The sequence below is a fragment of the Exophiala bonariae genome, assembly GCF_035927105.1.
Source record: "Exophiala bonariae strain CCFEE 5792 chromosome Unknown scaffold_9, whole genome shotgun sequence".
In the NCBI taxonomy this organism is placed as follows: domain Eukaryota; kingdom Fungi; phylum Ascomycota; class Eurotiomycetes; order Chaetothyriales; family Herpotrichiellaceae; genus Exophiala; species Exophiala bonariae.
This window is the reverse complement of record NW_027042484.1, coordinates 643,962-667,303: the sequence shown is the minus strand read 5'-3', so window position 1 is coordinate 667,303 and position 23,342 is coordinate 643,962. Positions and strand designations below refer to the sequence as shown.

At 48.4% G+C, this 23,342-nt stretch overlaps 8 protein-coding genes across 8 annotated transcripts; 5 read left to right on the top strand and 3 right to left on the bottom strand.

The window, feature by feature from the left end:
• Nucleotides 1-672: 672 nt before the first annotated feature.
• LTR84_013058 (uncharacterized protein) lies at nucleotides 673-2,717 on the top strand (the record flags this gene model as incomplete). The annotated part of the gene is given in 2 exon segments (XM_064856563.1): nucleotides 673-677; nucleotides 692-2,717. 2 exon segments carry the CDS (start codon nucleotides 673-675, stop codon nucleotides 2,715-2,717), a joined length of 2,031 nt encoding a protein of 676 aa, XP_064707739.1.
• A 2,463-nt stretch (nucleotides 2,718-5,180) lies between these two features.
• On the bottom strand, nucleotides 5,181-5,489 carry LTR84_013057 (uncharacterized protein; the record flags this gene model as incomplete). The annotated part of the gene is made up of 1 exon (XM_064856562.1): nucleotides 5,181-5,489. One exon carries the CDS (start codon nucleotides 5,487-5,489, stop codon nucleotides 5,181-5,183), a length of 309 nt encoding a protein of 102 aa, XP_064707738.1.
• A 3,618-nt stretch (nucleotides 5,490-9,107) lies between these two features.
• LTR84_013056 (uncharacterized protein) lies at nucleotides 9,108-10,451 on the top strand (the record flags this gene model as incomplete). Its single annotated transcript, XM_064856561.1, has 1 exon — nucleotides 9,108-10,451. One exon carries the CDS (start codon nucleotides 9,108-9,110, stop codon nucleotides 10,449-10,451), a length of 1,344 nt encoding a protein of 447 aa, XP_064707737.1.
• Nucleotides 10,452-11,216: 765 nt separating this feature from the next.
• Nucleotides 11,217-12,506, top strand: LTR84_013055 (uncharacterized protein; the record flags this gene model as incomplete). Its single annotated transcript, XM_064856560.1, has 1 exon — nucleotides 11,217-12,506. The coding sequence occupies one exon, from the start codon at nucleotides 11,217-11,219 to the stop codon at nucleotides 12,504-12,506; it is 1,290 nt and encodes a 429-aa protein (XP_064707736.1).
• A 772-nt stretch (nucleotides 12,507-13,278) lies between these two features.
• Nucleotides 13,279-13,971, bottom strand: LTR84_013054 (uncharacterized protein; the record flags this gene model as incomplete). Its single annotated transcript, XM_064856559.1, has 2 exons — nucleotides 13,279-13,487; nucleotides 13,569-13,971. 2 exons carry the CDS (start codon nucleotides 13,969-13,971, stop codon nucleotides 13,279-13,281), a joined length of 612 nt encoding a protein of 203 aa, XP_064707735.1.
• A 937-nt stretch (nucleotides 13,972-14,908) lies between these two features.
• Nucleotides 14,909-16,005, bottom strand: LTR84_013053 (uncharacterized protein; the record flags this gene model as incomplete). The annotated part of the gene is made up of 2 exons (XM_064856558.1): nucleotides 14,909-15,295; nucleotides 15,475-16,005. The coding sequence occupies 2 exons, from the start codon at nucleotides 16,003-16,005 to the stop codon at nucleotides 14,909-14,911; spliced, it is 918 nt and encodes a 305-aa protein (XP_064707734.1).
• Nucleotides 16,006-16,433: 428 nt separating this feature from the next.
• On the top strand, nucleotides 16,434-20,154 carry LTR84_013052 (uncharacterized protein; the record flags this gene model as incomplete). The annotated part of the gene is made up of 8 exons (XM_064856557.1): nucleotides 16,434-17,970; nucleotides 18,028-18,279; nucleotides 18,349-18,571; nucleotides 18,643-18,670; nucleotides 18,719-18,984; nucleotides 19,319-19,356; nucleotides 19,424-19,478; nucleotides 19,533-20,154. The coding sequence occupies 8 exons, from the start codon at nucleotides 16,434-16,436 to the stop codon at nucleotides 20,152-20,154; spliced, it is 3,021 nt and encodes a 1,006-aa protein (XP_064707733.1).
• A 1,753-nt stretch (nucleotides 20,155-21,907) lies between these two features.
• Nucleotides 21,908-22,564, top strand: LTR84_013051 (uncharacterized protein; the record flags this gene model as incomplete). Its single annotated transcript, XM_064856556.1, has 1 exon — nucleotides 21,908-22,564. The coding sequence occupies one exon, from the start codon at nucleotides 21,908-21,910 to the stop codon at nucleotides 22,562-22,564; it is 657 nt and encodes a 218-aa protein (XP_064707732.1).
• Between the last annotated feature and the right edge of the window lie 778 nt (nucleotides 22,565-23,342).

The following is a 23,342-nucleotide window of genomic DNA, read 5'->3' as shown; positions in this document are numbered from 1 at the left end:
CCTTCAGTGTTCACGGGCGCTATACCCCGCTCGCATCCCCTGCACGATTCTGCTGCAAGCTCTCAAGGACCAACCACTTGTCTTATCAGGCCCTAAGCAGAAGGCAACTATTCGCTGATCGAGTACCACCCTGGAATCACGCGTGCAGATGCCTTGTCAGGAAATCAGAACAAATGATCGTCACAAATTTCAGCCTCTGGAAGTCAGCCTGATCGCGCACCACAATCTTGCAACCAAACAATACGCAACTCTATGAACCTTGAATGTCAGGTTCACTCCTGCCACAACATTTGGGAATAATCTGGAGAATTCAATGTCACATTTCCTGTCTATCGAGTCTGTGCTACCCCCGTGAAAATTGGGCAACACATCATCAAGTCAGCACAATATTATTGAGCAAGACCTGTATCACAACCTAGTTATGGGCAGTAACATGGATTTTCGTAAATGGGATCCACAGAAACCGCGAAGAGCAGAAGCCATCTCTTCAGCAACATGGGCTTCCCATCAGAATACGATTACCGAATGGCATGCTCGAGGCCTCACGAAGAAAGAGATCCTCGGGAAATTATCTATCGAGCACGGCTTCTTCCCCTCGTAAGTTCCACACACGGCACCAATCCATAGCATGCTGTCGGAGGAGGTCACTTGATCATGAATCAGCTGACCACCATGATGTTATTTCCTGAAGGAAAAGCCAACTCATCGCTCGAATGGGTATATGGAACCTGCAATCTCACCGAAGGGGCCCACTAGCCCTCGAGCATGCCAACCTTTCCCTGGAAGATTTGTTCAGCTCGGTGGTCAGCACAATGCCAGAACCTCAACCGGCAACAAGATCTGGGCATGGCCATAGCCTATCACTATCAAGACAGACAGACCAGCGTTTGCCAAAGTCTGTAAGTGCACCAACCGTGCTTACGTTCACCACTAGTCGACCGCCTGAATTGAATCGCTTGACAATCTCAAGTTCGTCGTTATCACTGTCTGCGCAGGTCCAATGTCTCGACCAACGTGAGCTCCCTCACCCTGGATGGGCGCAGACGAGTCCCCGAGCGATCGATATATTCACAGATCACCTCAATGCTCTTCTACACTACTTCCCCCAACGGCTGCTCCTTCATGATCGAGTCTTTGAGTCTGAGGCTACAGACACGGTGAGTTCATGGTGTATCGACAAACTTTTGAAGCTAGCGGATTATCTGTCTGCTGGAGGTCTCTCCCGAGATTCATTTGACACATATTTGACATGTTTCACACATGTCGTGTTCTACTTTCCAACAACTCTATGCATGAGCGAAGATGAATATGCATATGCCAACGAGCAATTTGCTGCCTCCTTGTTGCAAAGGATCAAGGATATTTCTTGTCACTTCGCAATTTTTAGTTTCTTGATGACAGCAGCTATCGGTTGCGTTAGATCTTCTTGCACACTGGATGATGCAAGTTGTGCAGGCAGACTCTTACGAATACTGATGAACGTGCTGAGCGACTGCACTGAAACATTCTTAGCACCTATAACACTACTCTATCACTATCATCGGGATCTTGAGCAATTCTGGGCACCCGTCGGATTTTCTTGGTCGATCGACCCTGTTCGTCGTGTTACTGAAGAAAATGTTACAAACAACGCATTCTCCACATTGACCACAGGGGCCAAAGATCGGGAACTAGTATTTCTATCCTCTAAGGAGCAGATTGAATTTGCTTACCCGACAGACAACTTCTGGGTCGGGTCCAAGTTTTTCGACATCAGTCACGACAGAATCGCTAGACAATTCATTGGCAATGCATTCATAAGATCAAAAACCGTCGAATTCATCGAATGGTGCAAGCAAATTATCATACTCAATCAGAAGACAATAGAAGACAGACTCATGGAAGTGCAGCATATGAGATTGGAGTACGAAGAATTTCAAGACATGGCTTCACAATTACTATTCTGGTCCTTCGTACACGAGAAGATATGCAGTGAGGGGACTTGCTCACTTGATGATAGTAACTATGCTTCTTCCAATGTCTCACGGTTCGGCATCAATATTCCCGAAGCATTTGCCGTCATCACATCGGTCCTGACAAAGAAGAATCAGTGGCCAAAGACGTTTCGGGATATGGCATCTGGTAGCCTTCAGCCATCAACTTTCCTCACGTGGGTGCTGCAAAGGCTCCAAACGCTAAAGTCTGAAGATGGTGTCTTGGATTTCATCTACAGATACTTCAAACGCACACTGCGCCACCAGTCTGGGGGTGTCTGCACCTTACTCCCAAGTGCGGTATTTCTGGGACGAAAGCACACTCTTACGATTGCGGAGCATCTCTTTGATTGTCCTGCTGGCAAATGTGTCCACGCCAGGAATGCTGCGCCCGCACAAGCAGATGATATAAACCTCCAACCCAGTGATGTTGCAATGCAAGACATTGACGACGCTACCTCGACAGCCGAGCAATCTGGTATCGTAGAATACCCTGCATACCAGACGGCAACATCGAGATTGCAGGCCTCGCTGGTGAGCATGCGGAGGTCAGGGGTCGCTTCTTCGTCATCCTCAATGAGTGGTGAACAGCGTGAGTTCCGTTCTTTGGCTCGACAACTACAGCAAGAGGCATGGCCCTTCAATAGGGTGAGGAATCGTGGGAGAGATGAACGCAGCGCCGATCAGACTTCAATCTCATCACACGAAAGCTGGCGATTTGAGCGCGTTAGCGGCATGCCATGAGCTAACATGGACAACTTGCATCTCTCCAAAAATTGCAATCAATGCTTCCTCAATGACGCTTGATAGTCTCACATCCCAGCGAGCTATCACTGTGTCTAGGACATCACCTGCGCTCCGTTTAAGTCCTCCACCACCTTCTGAACTCGCTTGGTCTTTGAATATATATCTGCCACGGCAAGGAGACGCTGTGGAGGTGTCTACAAAAATCTTAGACCTGGGCCAAAATGGCCTTGAGTTCAGTCATTCTGGAGGCGCTCTAACGTCGTTTCTCAAAATCGGCAAAGCCACGCTAACCACATGCACATTGGCACTGTGCTATTTAAGCAGTGAAAGCGAGTAGAGCTTCTCAACCTTCGAACTTGGGAGATCCGAGTCTTAACCCAAGATCGCCAAGCTTTGAGGACGGGGGAATCGTTCGACTGCCTGGTGTGAGTATCCAATGTTCGAACAATGACAGGCCGCATTGACATAGAACGGAAACGATACTTAATGTATGAGTGTGTTACCCATGTTGTCTGGGATCATGCAATTCCATGTGCCAGAAATGAATGACAGATGGACGAAGGGAAAAGCCATCGATTGTGGTGGGCATAACGCCGATGTACTAGTTGGGTCACTCCGTCAATCGACTCACGTGTTGCGACAAAGGTCAAGTTGCGTCTCTGTATGGCTGGAGCACTCTCTCAAGCGGTGCAAACATATTCAGATGTAAAAGCAGAACCAACCGCTGCAGGAACACCTCAAAGCCGCAGTGTATGGACAGAAGTTCACTACAATTTCTGATGGTTTACGTTAGATATGCCTACATATGAGAAACAATATAACAACAACTCAACACTTTTCCAAATGTCATGCACCTGTTGTGGACCAGCTATTCTCGCCGTGAGCATAGTCCATGCCAGGCATCCTTCACGGTCTTGATGCAAGAGCATTGAATTGGAAGTCGTAATGCTAGATAATCAGACCATCGATTTACGTCCGTGGCCTGACAACACTCCCCTTAGGCCGTGCTTTACCGCTATCAGCCGCTGGCCCTATCAACAAATTATATGTAGTTTGTTCTACAACTCTCGGAGGACGCCCAGCCACAGTGGCGACCAGTAGGATGAAGTCGGGAGTATGGTTGACGATGAGCATAGATGCTTGCTCCTGGCAATGATACGTATGAACGTAGAAGACGAGAGTATGTCATCCACATGTCTAAATGCACCTCGGACACAGACCAGAACAGCCCATGTGCGAGCTGACCTGACCTGAGGTTTGACCCATGTCGAAAATGATGGCGATGAAAGAGGGGGCAACTACATCGTTAGTTAATCCAACATCCATGCCAACCGGGTCCCTCATTCGTAGTTCAATTCACGATGAATGCCCACCACCCACACTTCTCGGATTGAGGACACACGACCAAGTTCCAACTTTCACACCCGCAAAGCATTATTGATCGATATTTACGAGTCAAGAAACCTAGTCTCGGAAATGTAGACACGAAAACCAACACCGAGGGCCAATCAACATATCCTCGGGCCGAGTCGCACGGCGGGCAAGGTGTGTGTCCAGATCCTCGGTATTGGGCATATCTTGTGGTTGTGGGTGGTTTTTTGGGTTCCAAGGTTTGTGGGGAAGAAGAAGGGTGGTTTCGGCCAACTTCCATCATTGATTATCGTTTTCGTCTCGTCTCGTTCGTTCGTGCCTGGGATTCGCGCAGGACGTGTTCGTCGAACTAAGTCAGTAGAAAGTCCATGCGGGACGGCACGCCTGCACTTTCACGATAATGCAGCAGACGAATCGACGGGGTTGACTGGGGTCTTGGGAGGTCGATAACGACTCGTAAAGACCGGATATAAGTGATGACAGGGAGAGATGACGGGAGGAGGTGGTTTCAGCAATGAGAAGGTTTTATTGGGTGAATGACTACTCTAAAAAGGTCGACTACCCTTGGTAAGAAATGAATAGCAGGACCCCATTCGGGGATTGATTCCCATTCCCATTCTTCTTCCCATTTCTGAAAAGCCCCACTTTCAAGGTCCTGTGCGCATTATCTAGCGGCACCCCCTTTGGGCGTGCGATTTGTCCCATTCCTCCGAATACTGTGGTTTTTCGGGGATTTCGATGATAACCATCCCCCCCTTTGTGTGTCTGATCCTTCACACCTCCAGAATAGAGGGCGTAGATACTAAGACTTTCCCTGGTACCTTTGCAACATGATAGTGCTTGATGCGTTGTGCAACTCCTGCCTCGACAATGACATAGGAAAAACGAGGGGATATCCGGCTTGCTTATCTTTGAGTCGAACGAGGTCGACCAGTTTGGAGAAGGAAATTCGTGAAAAATGATGTAATGCCATCGGCGGTGATAAGATACATACGTGAAATATAGTGCTGTGCAAGAATCGATTCAGGCTCTCTCTCAAGACTTTTTTGCTAGCGACGACGAAGTAATACCAGACAGGGCGGCGGAGATCTAGTTGCCAAGCTTCAGGAACTGATGAAGACCAATTTTCTGGACGGCGACTGGTTGCTCGGCCTCTTCGGCAACAGCGACTTCGACGTTGACATCCTCGGTGGGAGATGCAACGATCTCGGTCTCAGATGGCAGAGTGGGCTCATCGGCAGTGTTGGAGTCAGCGGTGGCAGTCGATGAAGAGCGGCGAGCCTTTTGGACTACAGGTACGACAGACTCATCGCTCTCGGTGTTGGAAAAGGGAGCGATAACAGCGACCCGATGAAGGGTTGGGATGAGTGAAAGGAAGCTGTTGACTGGAGAAGACATCTTGACGTTTGTGGAGTGGTAGTGGTGTTGTGTGGAAAATGGGTCTGGTGCCAGAAATGCTGGTTATAAACAGGGTCGAATGTGATGAAATCAGGAACGACTTGTCAAAGCGAATAGACAAAGAAGCCGGTAATGAGTTTGTTTTATAACTGATGGTGGCTTTGTTGGATGATATGACGCAAAGACCAGGTGATTATTGACAATTTTGCCTCGGTGTTGCGGATGTCACGGGGTCGGATTTAAGCCTCGAGGCGAATATGTTGCTGGAGTGAGAGCTTTGCTTGGTCTGATGACGGCAAAGGCTTAGAAACCAAAAAGAATTGTTTCGTAAGTTATGATTTGTTAGCTCGAGCAGAGAAAGAGATTGGTTTTTATCACTCATCATTCCGAGTATGGAGGGGGCTTTTGGTGCGTTCTTATAGAACTAGCATCCCACCTGGACGCAATCGTCGAGATAGGAGGACCTACCCTGACGTGATCGTGATGCCGCCCACGGCGCCTTACCTTAGCATGAAGCATGTTTGAGGCAAGCTAATACCAAACAGTACTTGAGATGATCACGGGTGAAGCCGGTGTAGAGTAATTGGCTGTCCCACATTGCAGTTCTGTGGGAGTGCTTCATGGACAAGATTAGAAGCCCTGGAACAAGACGGTGTGAATGGCGGGAATGTGCAGGATCTGGAAGTCTAGCCGCATGAAATTGCGGCTAACCTCGGAAGAGTGGCATGATGGACTGTGGATTCTTGGTGGCTGATGGACCGAGCTGCAGCAATCCCATGCAATGGCTCTTGCTCATTTCTGAGGACTCTGAATCTCAACAGAAGCATGTCCTGAGAACAATCAGACATGGGTGCCGGATGGGAGAACAAAGCTGTTCACCACTTGGTGGCTTTAAAATCTGTTGGTCATAAGGCTTGGTAAGCCTAATGACGGCGATCTCTGGTGGTTGTTCCCAGGCAAAAGAGAGTACGTGGCCAAGGCTAGAGGCTGGTTTGGCTGGTCTCCCACATTCTCAGTCTTGCACTCTCTCTCATGGATACGAGAGAGCCAGCGCTTGCATGCTAGAAAATGGCCATTAGATTCAGGGACAGGGACAGCCAGCCAACATCCCACGGAATGGAGCGGATCGTCGTCGGAAGGCATCTGGATAATCAGTGGGATGGTATAGCCTAAGGGGTGACAATCTAAGACGGCGGTTTCGACTTCCATGTCTGATCCTTCAGTCCGGGCACAGAACACGGTCTACCTCGTACCGTGGATATTGTGTCACTGAGTTACTGCGTAGCCAATCGAGGCACGTGCCTACCCGATAGGTGATTTTGAAGAAAGAAAAATTGGAGGATTGGACATGAGGTGTCGTGGGCGGTGTAAAAGTTCAAAAAGAGGTGAGTAGGTTGCATGAATATCAAAGTCTAGACGGTAGAGGAATATCAAGGAGTGAAATCCTAAGAATGAGATGATAAAGTGACTCTTTGCTGCCGAAGTCGGTGCTGTTGTGGCCTTGGCGCCCGCACGTCCCAGCAACGTCTTGTGCAACGCTCCAGGAAACCCTCACGATTTCGGAGCTGCCTGTTCTCATGAAGTCTTTCCCAACGTCTCTTTCTTCCCATCGAGTCACACCACCTATGGCTGGTATCTTACAGGCTTCTGCAATCGCAAACGTCCCAACGAGGAAGCATAGAGAGTAGAAATGGCTTGCAACACTCTCGTTCTAGACAACTCTCTTGACCTAACCTGGTTCATCATTTACTCCCAGAACAGGCCATGCTCGTGTTCAAAGGAGTCGAGAGCACACAGGCGATCAGTGTCCGATCAGTGTAATGCTACACAACATCATCGTTACAACGTTCCCGACTGGGTCTAAAAGCCAATAGCCGCCTTCGCCCGTACCCGCGAGGCCATATCCGATGCGACCTAGTGATGGCCGTTGTCAAGAAGCAGATGAATAACGCTATTGCGCTTCAAATGCATGGGCGGTTCGGACCTACCGCGACATATGAGCCCCTCTTCTACCCTTCGCCTTTGCTCTCATCACGGCAAAACTATCCGGTCCTTCCTGATTCAATACCCTGTCGAAGTCGAGTACACTAACTCAATTATGGAAAGAATGGATAAACAAGGGGGTCGCCGCACATTACTTTAATCTGCCCCAATACCTTATATGTCACGCTCTCCTATAGCACTGCAAGGGCGGGAATACTAAGTGTAAAAGGCTTATCCCTGCTCTACCATCCGCCGGCCTGCTGCGTGGACTATAAGTCCCGTGAGCTAAGACGATATGTCAGGACAATTTCTACAAGGATCTAACTGCATATCAAGTCTGTTTAGTTATCTGCTCGGATTTTTTATCTCCATCTCAAAGTGATATGTCACATATAGGTATGATGCATCCACTTTCATACGTGTCTCACTTGCGTTATCGGATTATGGCCATTCGAGAATGATCACCACGGAAGAGGAACGGCCCTGAACGGCGGCATGCATCCAAACGAACGGGGCAACGAATGCAACGACCTTTGGTGTATCACCTCTTCCTCTCGAATGAGGTAACAACCGGTCTTTTAGACTGCAATTGTACAGCTTTTTCGTCCCTTGCAATCCTATTCTTTCTACCCCAGCAAGGCATCTTCTGTGGCAGAGCTCAATTACATATAGGATGCATCCCTGACTCAGGCTGTTGATTTTGTGTTGATCTACCACGAATCTTCAATATATGTTCAGGCAATCCTCGTATCAAGGCTAACATCATCATCGGAAACTCATCTCCCACAAACTCATCTCCCACGTCAGTACATAGCCGTTATTTCGACCATGTGTCAAACAGTTACAGTGATATATGCTACATGTCAGAAGGCGAAAAAACACACGGCACTTGAGGTTCATACATGCAGGAAGGAGGGCCAAGACGGCCATACAAGAGACTTTAGCACGTCAATAGACCGGGTCTCGTGTCTGAAGTGTTTTCCCAGGAACGGGACAGCCAACGCCTTATCGCAGCGTCATTGATGGCAAACGAAGGATATGCCAAGCCCGATTTATGGTGATAGAAGTCCCCCAATAGCGAGATTTCCATCTGATTCGGAATTCAAGCACCACGATTTTTGTTTGCTCGAAAACACTTGAGCTCGATTTCTACGGCCGCGGTGCAGGCTTATTTGGAAGGGACTCTTGGCTGAGGAATTACGCGTGTTTACAATTACCAGTCATGACTATGGTCGTTTCATGTATGTAGCTGAGGAGGAGCTTTTTTGGATCAAAGTCTTACGGATAGCTTGGGTTGGTACTGAGTACCGGAGAGTAATTGGATACTGTAGTAACTAACTGCTCATTCATCATGTGGTAATTTCAATCGTTGCGGAGGCATTCATCATAACTAGCCCCAAATATATAAGCCGGAACATTACCCAGGTACCTAGATAGACAACTCGTGAACCAGTCTGATATCAGGAATGGGTCGCCACTGCTAGAAACCCTTTGTAGGTACAAAGCACAGTAGGGTCAGCGATTGCCAAGACTTGAATGACGCGACTGGATCTACGACGTGATGTACTCAATCCATGTTCTTTCTTCCCATCTCGCAGCGTTCAACGTTTGCTAATCATCTCAAGACTTGAAAGGATGTCAGTAGACATTGACTGGGACACTATCACCTGTGGCCCGGATGGGACAGCTCTTGCTGCGAAGATACGAGAATTTGTTCATCAAAAATTCCAGCAGGTCACACTTCCCCGGTTCATCAATTCAGTCCATGTCCATTCATTCGATTTTGGAAAAACTTGTCCGGAGATCGAGATAAAAGACGTGTGCGACCCATTGCCAGACTTTTACGAGGATGAAGACGAAGACGACGAGGATGACGAAACTGGAAGTACTGGAGCTGAAGAAAGCCCCGGAAGCCTGGCCTCAAATGTTGGAACCCCTGCTGGTGCTGGTGCTGGATCGCACTTCGACCCTGTCAAAGCGGATCCGCTGGCCCAAGGAAAGTTACTTGCACGCCCGCAACTTGCGAACATTCTAACAAGAGCAGACTCTGCTGCTCATGGGATGACATCGACGGCGAAAGACCACTATGGCCTAAGCGCCGACCCAATGGCCGGCCCGTTCCCTCGAAGTAATACGCCTGGTATTCCGGGAGGAACCTCCAATTTGGGCTATTTCCATTTCCCTGCTGGAGGCCTGTCCGGGGCGCAGACTCCGCTAGCTGCTGTGGCAAGTGGAACACCATTCACCCCCAGACCATGGGCATACGACTTTGGTCACGGTAACATGCATGCCGGGTTAGGTGACAGAACTACTGGTCTTCGAAAAGGTGAACGATCCATTAACTCTCGAGATGATCCTTCGACCAGGCCTTCTACTGCGACCAGCATATCGTCGCCTCTTGAATCAGAGTCAGGGCTGTCATCACCCCGGCTTGGTTATGCATCACATGGGCAAGGAGCCAGCGGTACACAAGCGGAACTTGACGCAGAGTCTCCTCTTTCGCCTCTGAGAGTGCAAAGCAGACAGCCCTCAGATGTCCAGGTCGTCACAAGAGTCAAATATTCCGGGGATGTACGCATGACTCTCACAGCAGAAATCCTACTGGATTATCCGATGCCAAGTTTTGTCGGGATTCCCCTCAAGCTCGCTATTACTGGTATGACTTTCGATGGTGTGGCGATTGTTGCCTTGATCAAGAAGAAGATGCACTTCTGCTTCCTGGATCCTGAAGACGCAGCTGCCCTTCTTGGGGAGGTACCGGTCGATATACGAAAAGACAAGGGTTCTAAGGACGGTTCCAAGGCTACTTCTGCCGGATTACTTCAAGAAATCCATGTTGAAAGTGAGATTGGTAGGCAAGAGGACGGTAAGCAAGTTCTGAAGAACGTTGGAAAAGTGGAGAAATTTGTCCTCGAACAGGTCAGAAAGATCTTCGAAGAAGAGTTTGTCTTTCCCAGCTATTGGACCTTCCTCGTCTAGAGCCTAGCTGTTCATCCCTTGGATTCCGGATTCCATTTGGAGCAGTTTCTACTTCAATTGCGGATGCTTCGGGAAGGTTTTCGGGTTGCTCATGGAGAGTATCGTCGCTACAATTCCCACGGCTCAAGAGAGGATATGCACTGCGCCCTCATCTCTTCTGCCCCTCCGATGGGATTTGGGTGATGCCAGCCATCACCTGGACTTTTGAGCAATATTACCACACCGAGTGGACTGTCGTGTCCACTTCACATTATGAACCCGGCTATCAAAAAGCAATGTGTTCGATTGGCTTCAGAGACGGCTAGATTCCGAGACCTCGGCCTCGGAATCTAGACTCCCAAACACACGCCCAAAACAAACCTTCTCCGAGAAATGGAGGAAAATTCAGGGCAGTGGTTCCGGTGAGCGCCATATTCGATCTCGAGCACTTACGACAAGTACCAAGCGACAGGGTGTCGTCCGCGGCAAACAGACACAAAGACTTAATCAGCTGTGGTTGCAAAGTCTTTTCAACACAATCTTGTGAGATGGCTCAACTATATATACTGAAGTTCCAATACCCGCTTCAGATCCTGAATTCTATGAGTGGTTAGGACTTGATGACGTTGAAGGCTTGGCACTACAGAACATCAAGGCAAGTGCCAAAATACCTTGGAATCCCAGGAATATCAATTACCAACTCATGAATTCAAAAATTACAAATCTTGAACACTTGGGCACGTTCGTAAGAGGAATCTGAGGTCCTTCCTACTCCAAATAGGAAAAATGAAACGTTTCAGCCAGATGATCCGCAATGCTCGGACTGAAAAACATGGGCAAGAGAGCAAACAACAACCACTCACTACAACAACACCACAAGCGCCCACTCGTCCCGATCATGTTGCAGTGCAAGAACCAGTGTCTCAGGCCAGTGCCTCAGTCCCAGCCACGCCTGGAGGCCCAACCTTGAATATTGCCCTGCAGAACCAAACTGCATCTGCAACTGTCTACGCCTACATCACCGGGAGAGCCCTAGATAACAACAATGACTTATTCCTGCTTCTCGCCGATGGCCACACCCCTTATTTCCCACAATCTCCCTCAGCAATAGGCGCAGAAATTCCCGAAAATACTGCTATTACCTTGGGTGCCCCAGGTAATACTGTGACAGTCACGATTCCTCACCTTGCTGGTGGGCGGATATATTTCTCCATTGATGCCCCACTCACCTTCTTCCTGAACCCTGGTCCGGCTCTCGTTGAACCTTCAGTCACTAATCCATCCGATCCGAATATAAACATTGACTGGGGCTTTGCGGAGTTTACTTTTAACCATGATCAATTATATGCCAACATAAGTTATGTCGACTTTGTCGGTCCACCAGTGGCGCTTGACCTCACGACATTTGGTGGACAATCACAACATATCTCCGGGATGCCTGTGGATGGGCTAGATCGCGTCTGCGAAGGCCTCCGTGCACAACACGCCCAAGATGGCAAGGGCTGGGATAGACTCATTGTGACGCAAAATGGCCGAAATATTCGCGCTCTCTCGCCCAACCAAGGCATGGTGCTCCACCCCGATCTTTTTGCAAACTACTTCGAGGACTATATAGACCAATCCTGGAAGAAATTCTCGACACAATCTCACACCATTGACACTCAAGCCAGTTTTGGAAAGGTCGCTTGCAAAACCTCTGGTAGCAAAATCACGTTCGGCGGATCTCAATTTGTCAAGCCCAGTACCAGAGACATCTTCTCCTGCTCGCATGGGCCATTCCAGACCGGTGCCAATGTGGAGACAAATACCATCATCCCCCGTCTGGCTGCAGCATTCAACAGATCAACTCTTCTAGTTTCGAATTCATTCCCCGCAGATAGGAGTCTGTACTATCAACATCAAGTCACCAACCACTACTCGCGAATTGTTCATGAAGCAAATCTTGACGGGAAGGGATACGCCTTCCCGTACGACGATGTACAGCCCAGTGGTGGTCCAGACCAATCCGGTGAGGTACATGCTGGAGATCCAAAACTGTTCACGGTGACTGTTGGTGGCAGGAATGCTTGGTGTTGATGGCAGCTAGCCTCTTCGACGCAGCACAGTTGATAGATTGGTTCAAGCTCCTTACTGGCAAGCATACTGCTCGGTCTTGCAAGTTATGAGCCTTGCTACTGATAATTGCATCACAAGATTAACGCTAGACTACTATAGATTTTAGACGTTGGAGCATGGCTCATAAATAATACTATTCGCAAGATGAAAGTAGTAAGTGTATATCGCAAAGTCACACCTCGATCAAGCCTATCATGCTTCATTTGTCTTCTGTGTCGATGTTCAAAGCCTCGTTCGATATTGGACAAAGGACCCACACACAGTCTGTTCAGACGGAAAGAGGTGTTCCGAGAATAGGCTTTTGAGCCGCACCTGGTGGCGGATACCCGGGACGAAGCTTTCACCTCCGGGACGGTGTTAACGCACAATTATGTCATATCGCAGTCTGATTGCGTATTCCCTCACAAGTGTGCTGTATCGTTGCTGTTTGCGAGCGAGGGGACTGGTGAAGTGTAGGGTAAGTGCTGCAATGTCAACAAAAGCACGATTTCCTTTTGCACCATGTTAATGAACGAGGAGCTGCAAGCGGGAGATTAAAACCTCGAGTTATGAAGGCGTGATCGTCATAATGGGTGATATAATGTCTCATATTGATCTAATGGCCGAAATACCATTCCCGTTTCCAAGAAGGTGGAAATACCTTGTTCGAGGAAGTGCTGCAGTGACTCCAAAAATGCTCAAACACTCTCTTCCTCTAGGAGGCGTAAATCGAAAGTTCTAATCAACTAGATAACTAGTTCTTGGCACCGTGAACAGCAATGCGCTCCTCAAGAGGCTTGAATGCCTTCTCGCCAGGCTGGCCAGCAGGCTTGCCGAAAACAAGTTGAGCCTTCAGACTCCACTTTAGATCGACGTTCCAGGTAGAGGCGATTTTGGCGTCGATAAGAGGGTTGTAATGTTGAAGATTGGCGCCCAAACCTTCAGCCTCCAAAGCGGTCCACACTATGACAGAAGTCAGTTTACATTGGGGGAGTTTTGGCAGTGAGGGGCACTATGATGTAATCCCATGAGGAAAAGACTTACAGATGTATTGATGGATGGCGTTGGTGTGTTCACTCCACTGGGGGAATTTGTCGGCATAGAGAGCGAATTGCTCCTGCAACTTGGCAACATCGGCGGGATCCTCGTAGAACAAGATGGTGCCGTATCCGGCCTTGAAGCCGTTCAATCGCTGTTCAGAGCCTGCCCATGCCTCAGGGGGAGCGACGGCTTTCACTGCTGGCTTGACGATTTCTTCCCAAAGTTTGGTGTGTTCGTCACCCAGGAGAACGACAACGCGGGTTGATTGAGAGTTGAACGATGAGGGGGCGTGCTTGATGGTATCGTTGACGATCTCATGGATTCTAGAGTCCGGGATGGTTGATTCATGTGAAAGTTGATAATAGGTGCGTCGTGACTTGACGGCGTCGAGGAATGCGGAAGACATCTTGGCTGTTGAAGTGTTGAAGAAGCGTGAAGGTGGATTGATTGAAGTCTTTTGATGGTGAATTGATGGCAAAGAAAGACGTGCAAGGGTAGTTGATGAAGTAGTAGATAGAGCCAACCGTGGAGTGGAGGGGCTTAAGTATCTGAGCGAGCTTGACAGCACTGTGGGACGCATCTTCAAACAGTTTGTGATTTTTTTCAAGAATGATCTAGACTAAATCCTGCGCAATATGGTGCAATATGAAGGCAATATGCAGCTCTGATGCTCAAGAAAAGTGGAGGGGATTCTTTGAGCAGCCCAGATTGGAGGATGTGTTGACGCAAGAATTCCGCGATTTGTCAAGCATCTCTCGAGCACTGGCGTTGGTTGTGTAAGGATAGGTCAGCAAGCCCATCGCTCACATTAGAACAGCTCTTCTGTGGGGCTCGGTGGTCGGCAGTTCCTGAACCACCACCCCTGGCCAACAGAACCATCTCTCGGCCGGCTCCTGGTGCTACTGTGAACCACCGTGTCGAGCACCCTCGAATCATCTCTCGTCCTAGGCTTCGAGCATTACAGAATCGAACTTTGAAGTATGACATAATAACTGGTTACACAAGTGGCTCTACGAGTCAGACTTTCTTGTTACATTTGAATATGAGCTCTAACCTCAATGTTACGTGTTCTCCTTTCCTTCAGGTGACACGCGCCAGGTCTTCTCGTCAGATTCAGATTTGTGCTTATCAGAGCATCGCTTCTAGCTCAGTCCCAACATCCAGATCTGGCCTCGATGTAGCTACCCAGTTGACACAGGAGAGTAATCGAGAATTCTCACGTTTGCCGGTTTCATCACTGAATCCCGGAGTCGTGCAGAAGGCTAAAGTCCATTCCTTGGTGTGTGATTAGTATTCCCGAGACAACTTACTCCAGCCTCTGAAGATTCTTAGTACCCTTGGAACTACAATGTACTTTCTTCTGCCAGCCGAAGGGCTCTCACTGACGCCCACGTCTGGACGAAGGTGGCCATACACGATACTATCGTGAGGGTCAAGATGATCTGGGCAGTCCAGAACACTGACCACTGTTGAGGACTTCGACGATCTGACCAGAGTTGTCGCAAGCTAACGGGAGGCGATAGGAACACCTCCTCGTAAACTTCCAGGAGCCGTTCACCCCAGAACTCAAACTCGTTCAGATTTAACATGCGCGAGCCGTCGAAAGGAGCCAGGTGATGGAACTCCTGCCCATACTGCTTCAATAGCTTGTCGGTATCCTCATCCAGTCGGGGAAGAGCATATTCAGTGTGGAAATTGTCTCGCAAAGTAAAGCATGCGGGTATGGTGAACTAATCAAGCGGGTTAGTAAGGAACAAATCAGTATTTGACGATGATTTATTTACTTCTGCAGGTGCCCTGTGATGCAAGCCTTGAAGGGATAAATCAATAATGTCTTATGCCTCCGAACCAATCTCAGGTGATTCTCCAGCCTTGACGTAAATTCCACGCGCAAACCACAAATCTTTACCATGAAGCTGACAGTAAACATGTGGCTTAGGCGGCTCTGCTTGGGTTCAAGGTTGAGACTTCGTCGTGGAAACTGCGCAACAATGAATTGTCGCAAGGTGGTTGTATCATCCCATTGAATGGATTGGGCCGACGGTGTTAGAAATCTCGTTTCTGGACAGCGCACGTTCAGCATTAACCAGAGTCTGAGGCTCAGGTCAATTGCGAGGTTGATCTCATGATCCGGAGTCGATGCGAAGCGACATGCATCCCGATTGAGGAGTTTGCGAATCTCCAGCCTTGTGCTATCTTGATTGCCCTTGAGAATGTTCACAGTGTGAATGATGTCATCATGTGTGCGAAGTACGGTCATATGATTCTCTGAAATCCTTGGCTGAACGCCGAAGTCCAGCTCTGCTGTTTCTTTCTTGTAATACTCGAGAAAAGGCTTGAGCGATTCTTGGTCTGGAACATGATTCCCGTTATCGAAGAAGACACCCAAAATTGCAAGCTGAACATCTTCGGCTGGTGAAGTGAGCAGTAGCGAGCCCATCTCTCAGGCTGCGTTCTGCACTTGGGTGATGGGAGGAACGGCTTTGAGGAGCAAGTTGGGCACAATCCAACATTTTGAGAATGCGGTGATTGTGTTCAGAATGCCCCCTGCACCATGTAACAAGGCAACGATCAAATTCCTCAAGATGCCTTTTTGGAGTTGAACCTGCCAATGACATCCGCGCAAGCGCCTGAGGCTTGATGGCGCTGAGGCAGTGAATCCATACCAACCACCCCTGTGGCTGACACTTTCCACACCATGTTTCACAAATACGAAAGCACATCTCCCTTCCTCTCGACTCGCCCAGCACTTGTCTTTGCACCTCTCGTTGTTGAGCGAATTTATCTTCTCCTTTGCTTCATATCTTCTTCTCCTCGTCTTGTTGCAAAGAGGGAAGTAGTCAAAGATACCAGTTCTTATGATGGCTGATGGAGCTCGAAAGGCTGGACAACCTGGTCCAGAGAAGTTTCCGAAAAATTCGTCATTTACTCAAGACTGCGCCTGAAGTACCATCACAAACACCGATTCAAGGTCTTGGAGATCTTATCCCGGACACTCAAGATTCCGCAGACAACCAGGGTGCAGAGTTACCGGCACAGCCAACGACCGTAAGCCCAGAGTCGGAGAACAGTGTTCCAGATAGTACGGTCGAACACGATCAAAGCACTGCAGCACAGAAGATCATTGCATCAAACCTCAACTTTGAAACGAATACAACAAACCCAATAAATCCGATCGGCAGTTTAAACGTCACTCACGAAGTCGAGGCTACCTCAAGTACCGCTAGTGGCATCACAACCGTCGACAGCTTGGGTTTTGCACCTGGTCTTACTTCCTCTGTCAGCTCTCGTCCTTCGGAGATCGTGGTATCCAGTGATTTCATTGGAGCTGTCATCTTTGCACAGAAAATTATTGTAGCTCCAAATATGAGGAATAGGATTGACCCAGAGCTACTAACGGCATGGGAAAGAAAGATTTCAGATCGCTTGTGGAATGACCTGGACACGCTTGGTACAGGAGATGTCGTCGCCCTGGAATTTCACATGGCCGGAGAAAACAAGAAAAACTTGAAGCCAACGATAATCATCACATGCGATGGCGCGAAATCGCAAAGGCACAACATTACCAAGGTGAAAAGTCTGAAATGGCTTGAACCTTTTCGCCTAAAATGCTGCGTGGTGAAAAACTCCGATAAGCGCCGATTGCAAGCACTATCCAAACCGAAGGATGATTCTACATTGCTGCCCTACGAGGTAGTCGCGAACATAGATGACAGCGCAAAGACATTGTGCGGAGTCACTGCAGCGCTCAAGAACCCAGCTGTGGAGTCCGTCACGCCTTTTAGACTAGGTGGTTTGATCAAGGTCGACGATGAAGTATTTTGCCTGACGGCAGGCCATATTCTGGCCCCCATTCATTCCGAGTCTCTATCTACCGCTATTAACCAGACTCAAAAATCAGAAGTCGATAATGTGACAGAAGTCGATGACCCGTCCAGCATATTCACGATAGGCGACTGGGTTAGCGATGATGAGACTGTAGTTCCGAGTATCGACCTCAACGATGGGAACGAGAGCTTCGTTCTTGATCTTGATACTTTGGATCATGCTTCAACTCTTCCCCCATTGAATTTCGATGACTTGCCGATCATTGGTAATGTAGAAAGCCAATTCGCAAACGATAGGGCATTGGCAAGTCAATGCTCCATTTCAGCTTCAGACTGGGGATTGGTAAAACTGAGAACACAATATCACGGCTTTTCGAATCTCATCCAAATACCTGGACAGAATTCAAAAACCGTCATTGAGGATATTATCACTGAAAACGAGCTTTTTCCAGGACAAGTGTGGGCTGTCACTCAGTCCTCCTGTCCTAAATCTGGTTTCCTCAGCTTAGGCTCCGCCTTTATTTTCCTCTATGGTAGACGATTTAGAGTACGACAGATCGCCTTTGAAGAGGCGCTAGGTATGTTGCTCGTTTCTGTTCTCGTTCGTTATCATGCATTTGCGCTGACTACGCCAGTTCCGGGTGACTCTGGAGCATGGGTCATACAAAATGGGAAGCTGTGTGGACACATCATTGCCGGAAGAACAGGTCTCAAGTGGGCTTACATGATGACGATTGAGGACATTTTCGGCGATATCAAACAAAATCTACATGCAAAAGAAGTTCGTCTCCCACGGGCTTCAGAAAGATTCGGGTATCCTGCTCCTGGCAGAGCCAATCGTGAAAACCCAAAGTCAGACACTAATACCCCGGGTCCAAAACCCATAAGTAAGACCACACCTTGTTTCCTCCACTTGACGATTTAAAGTCTGATGCTGATACTGAAATTCCTGCTAGAACCATCAGCTCTTGGATTGTCAGAGGCTAAGCCCTCAGTTAAAACCGGCTCTCTAGCAAAGTACAACAGTCGTTTCCCACGAGCCCCAAAGAATGATTCTCGCAATCCGCGGCGCCCACCCAGCTCGAACAATGCAATTGCTGGTATCATGCTGATAGCACGGGGACAAAATCAACATGAGCCCGACTCGTCGAACAAGGATTCCAAGGTAGCTGGACAAAAGTAAGTTTTGCCTGAAGAAAGAGTGTTCCCCTCGCGTCCCCATATGACAGTGCTAAGTGCGGCTCATATAGGCGGCGCCCAGCGCGATGGGAGGTCCTTGTAAGTCTGTCTAGCCAAGTGACAGTGCCATACTGAGGAGTTGCGCAGTGCATTGCCATGGGTGGTCTGATCGGAACCAATTTATATGCAAACAATGCAAAGGCACTCAGTACAGCTGGACCTGCTGGTGCATTGACCGCTCTTGCTATCGTTGGATTCATCGTCATCATGATCATGGAGTGTGTCAGTGAGATGACTCAACTATTCCCAGTCAGCACGATGTTCAACTCAGTCCAGCAATTTGTGGACAAAGATATCGCTTTGCTCGTTGGCATCGCTTACTGGCAAGAGCCCCTTCATAGCTTCGTGGCTTCGTACTGACCTCACTGGTAGGTACACCTATTCGATCGCTCTTGCTTCACTTGTACTGAGCGCTTCTAATCTATCAACATATTGGGGGGTCTCGAAGGATACCAATCTTTCTATCTTTTGTCTTGCTATGCCTCTCTTGGTGGTCCTACTGAATATTCTTCCAATAACTGTGTGTCTACCGCTCACCATACTGGTTCCAATTACTGATACCTTGCAGTTTCGCCGGCATATCTTCACATTTGGGACTTTGCTCAAGTTCGGCGTATTTGGAGGGGTCATGATCTGCATGATAATTGCGGCTTCAATGCCATGTCGACTCGCAAACAATTTCTGTAGAGCACGGGACACATCAAGAGAAGTCGGCCCAACCAATTGTAAGTCTTGTGTACTTTTGCCTTGGAGTGTCATTCTGCTCACGAGTCTCACCAATTCAAGACATAGGTCAGGGCTTCCAACACAATAACGCTGTCGCTGATAGTTCAGTCGTGGGGCTTCTGTATGTTGGGACACATGATCCAGAAAGAGTCGAAAGAAGCTAACCTCGTCAAAGTTACTGTATTCCATTCGTTACATACGGCTTCATCGGAGTTGAGACTATCACCCTTATGGGCGCGCTCATGCAAAGACCTCGGTATCTTGCCACCCTACAGCATTTGGCAAGCTATATGGCTTTGTCCATTGTTCTCCTCCTCGCTGTCCTTGAGTATATTAACATCGGCTGGAAGGATGGTAGACTTCCCAGCCCTTGGTTTCAATATACCGATGCACATTGGTCTACTACTCTATCAGTACTGGTAGCCAAGGATCTCGACCAAGGCTTTCTGCCGAGCCTAGTTGTTGGGAGTCTGATCTACACCACAGTTTCTTCATCCAATATAGTTCTCTATGTCGCATCTCGAGCACTGCTTGGAGTTGTGCAAAGCATCCAACCTTCAGACCCAATATTTAAGCGCTTGGTCAGGAATACGACTTCTGTAACGCGGTTTGGAGTACCGATCACTTCCATTATCGTGTCTGCAGTTGCTTTTTGGTGGCTACCAGTCATAGCTATTGCTCGTGAAAGTTCGATGAAGGAGGTGAGTCGCCAACCAGGTGCCCCAAACAGCGTCCGCAAAGTCTCAACTAATTCCGATGATAGCTTGTTGAAACTCTTACACTATCGGGTACCGTGAGCTGCTTGTTTGTGTGGATATTCCAGTGTGTGGCATATCTTAGATACCACTCTGCGTAAGAAGTTGTGCCCATGAAGGAAGTCTTAACGTCTAACATAATTTATTTAGGCTTCGGAGACACATGTTCTACATTGAAGGGACCTCTTCGATCCAGTTCCTTATACGATCCTCCCCAGGATATCGGGGAAGAACGCTACTGTGGAGGCTTCAACCACTTCCTGCCTATATAGGACTATTCGGGTGCTTGTTTATGCTATTCATCTGCGGCAGCTCTTTGTGGTGGTCCAGCGATGCGACGGTAGGCAAAGTTCTCGGAGCTTACGGTATGGTAAGTACCCTCCAGAAAATCTAAGGGAGCCCTCAGTTGTGCTGATATATTCGCTTCATTACAGCCGGGGGTCGGCTTTGTCCTTTGGATGGCTCGCAAATACCACCTGCGGAAATCCTTCCTTTTTACCAGACTGGACCACAGTGCCAAATTTTTAGAAGCCCTCGAGAATTTGGGAGCACTCGCTCCAAGGGACTTTGTCCAACCAGAAGTATCAGAAATGCAAGAGCGGAGCACTCTCTAGAAATTGAGATGTTTCGTGCAGAAAGCGCAAGGAGTCCACACCATCAATAGGTACTTACTATGTAGAAAGATATGTTCTACAAATCTCTAACCAGCTCAAGATACGCTACATCAACAGGAGACTGATCGAGTCTCCCAGCTCGAAGATCAGATTCAAGACCGCATTGTCACTCCCGTGGGATATCTTCAGGTCTGGTTAAAATGTTCTACCAAGCAGAGAGGGGTTCCAGCCCTACAATGTCCTTGGTACAAGATGTTAAGGACGAGGAAGTCGGTGGGCTGCAGCCTGAGGGGTGGGCTGTGAGCATGTTGTGCTACATCCCGACCCCTGAATTTCTCCGCAACGCTCAGCCTTGCCGTACTTTTGACTCGGTACTGCTGATTAGCACGAAAACTTCAGACAGAATAACGTTAAGATCGGAAGTGCTCGACTTCCTTGAGATATTACAGAGCATTGTAAAGCCATGCAGCTTTCGGGTAATCTCTTCCAAATATTGCTCGTCGTCCGGGTCAGGATGAGGTATTTACCAAGGACTAAAGGTTCGCGGCCGTTTTGACTACGTCTACGTCACATACGCATAGTCTGAGTCCTTGTAATTTTCCATCCAGCGCGCATTAACCTTATCAGGAGGGATGCAGATCTGTATGTCATTTGCATGCCATGAATGTGACATTCCTAGATCTCTCAGCCCTTGTGTTCAGTCCGCTTACTGCGTATTCGAATCCCAGCTTGTCAAAGTGGGCACCTCTTTCAATGGGAATGGAACCGCATTGCTCTCAAAGTGACCAATAGCAGTACTCCCCGACATAAATAGGCCGGCCGCCACAGGACTTTCCTATCTGCTAACCTGCCACTTTCGAATCAGCTTTTCGATGTACTTGTACATTTTCGAGATGTTGTTGGTCAAAGGTTTCCGCGGAGTGTGATTTCCCTTGCGTTTTATTGGGAATTCTACATGATTGGTACTAGATCCAAGCAGAAAACCGGAGAGGACTACCCACATCTAGGCTAATACCTGCGGTTCGTGATTAATTTATACTGTACCGAAGAGAGTATATCTGAGTCATAGTGAGAGATGGTGAGTATAAATATGTTGTGAAAACAACGATAGCAGTATGAGAATGCCCACCGTCACATCAATCAATTCAATTCTCTCAAATCGCACTGCCCTACCAATTGCAATGGTTCACTCAACAATCACACCCGCCATCTTCTACTGGGGCACGCCCGTCGTTCTCATAACCACACGAAATCTCGATGGTACCTCGAATATTGCTCCCAATTCATCCGTGTTCTGGCTTGGCAACCGATGCATGCTCGGACTTGCGGAGTGTTCGCAAACCACAGCCAATCTGCTCCGCGAGAAGGAATGTGTGCTTAATCTGCCATCAGACGACATGATCCCGCAGGTCAATGCATTGGCACGCACGACAGGCTCCGAGGAGGTACCAAGTTTCAAGATCATGCTCGGCTACCACTACGACAAAGATAAATTCAGGACTACCGGCTTGACACCAATGAAGTCTGAGCTTGTGCGGGCGGACAGGATCAAGGAATGTCCAGTGCAGATGGAAGCTGAGCTGGCAGGGTGCTACGAAATGATGAGTAGTCTGCCAGGAGAGGCAAAGGGATTCACCCTGGCAATTGAAGTCAAGGTGAAGAGGACTTACGTGGAAGAGAAGTTGCGATTGCCTGGACATGAGAATCGCATCAATCCAGATGCCTGGCGTCCCATGATCATGAGCTTTCAGCATTTATACGGATTGCGGAACGGCGATCGGGAGACATCCACCTTGGCAGACATTGAGGAGGAATTGTACAGGTTGCCGATTGATTAGGAACTAGAGTGTCTCTCATTCCACATAGACAGTTAGAGGGAGAAATAGAAACAATTTTCCACGTACTGTGATGAGAGGGAGCTTCTTCAGGTTAAACGACTGACTCATTTTATTTGTCAATCACGATGGTGTAAGTTGCCATGTCTCTGCTACTGCTCATACAGAAGCTGTGCCTTGTTTCGGAAGGTAGAGCTGATTGTTATTGTTAGTATCATCGACTTCATCTCATGGTTTCAACACCTAGTTTCCCTAGATGTATCAGCAACTGCTGCTAATACCGCCCGAACACCACCGAGAAGTCTTGCAGCCCAGAGCGCAAGCTCACTTGCCACCCCTGTCGACCACTCGCGATGTTGGTCGCCTTAGCCGTGGTCTAGGCAGCACTCGAACTCTTACTGGGCCTGCTCGACATGGCAATGGCTCCTTTTGCACTTACCATGCTTGTAATTGTTATGCATTCAAATGTTGCTATCGAAACTTTGTGGACTATGCCTTTTGAGCCTATTGTGTGGCCAGCATATCCGACAATTTGGCCCACATTTTCGATTCGACAATTTTTGTGCTTTTTCTTCAGCGTCATCCTTGCTCTGTTTGGCCCAGAGTTGTTGTGTGCATGTTGACAGTAACTGGTATTGTACGGCATCGCCCATCGATCAATATTGGCATACTCTCGATACTTACCTGACAGCCAGAGTGACAAGTGAAGCTGGGGGGCAAATTATATGCACTGAGTACCTAATCCTTCGAGTGGCAAGTGCATTGCCTTCTAGATGTCCGT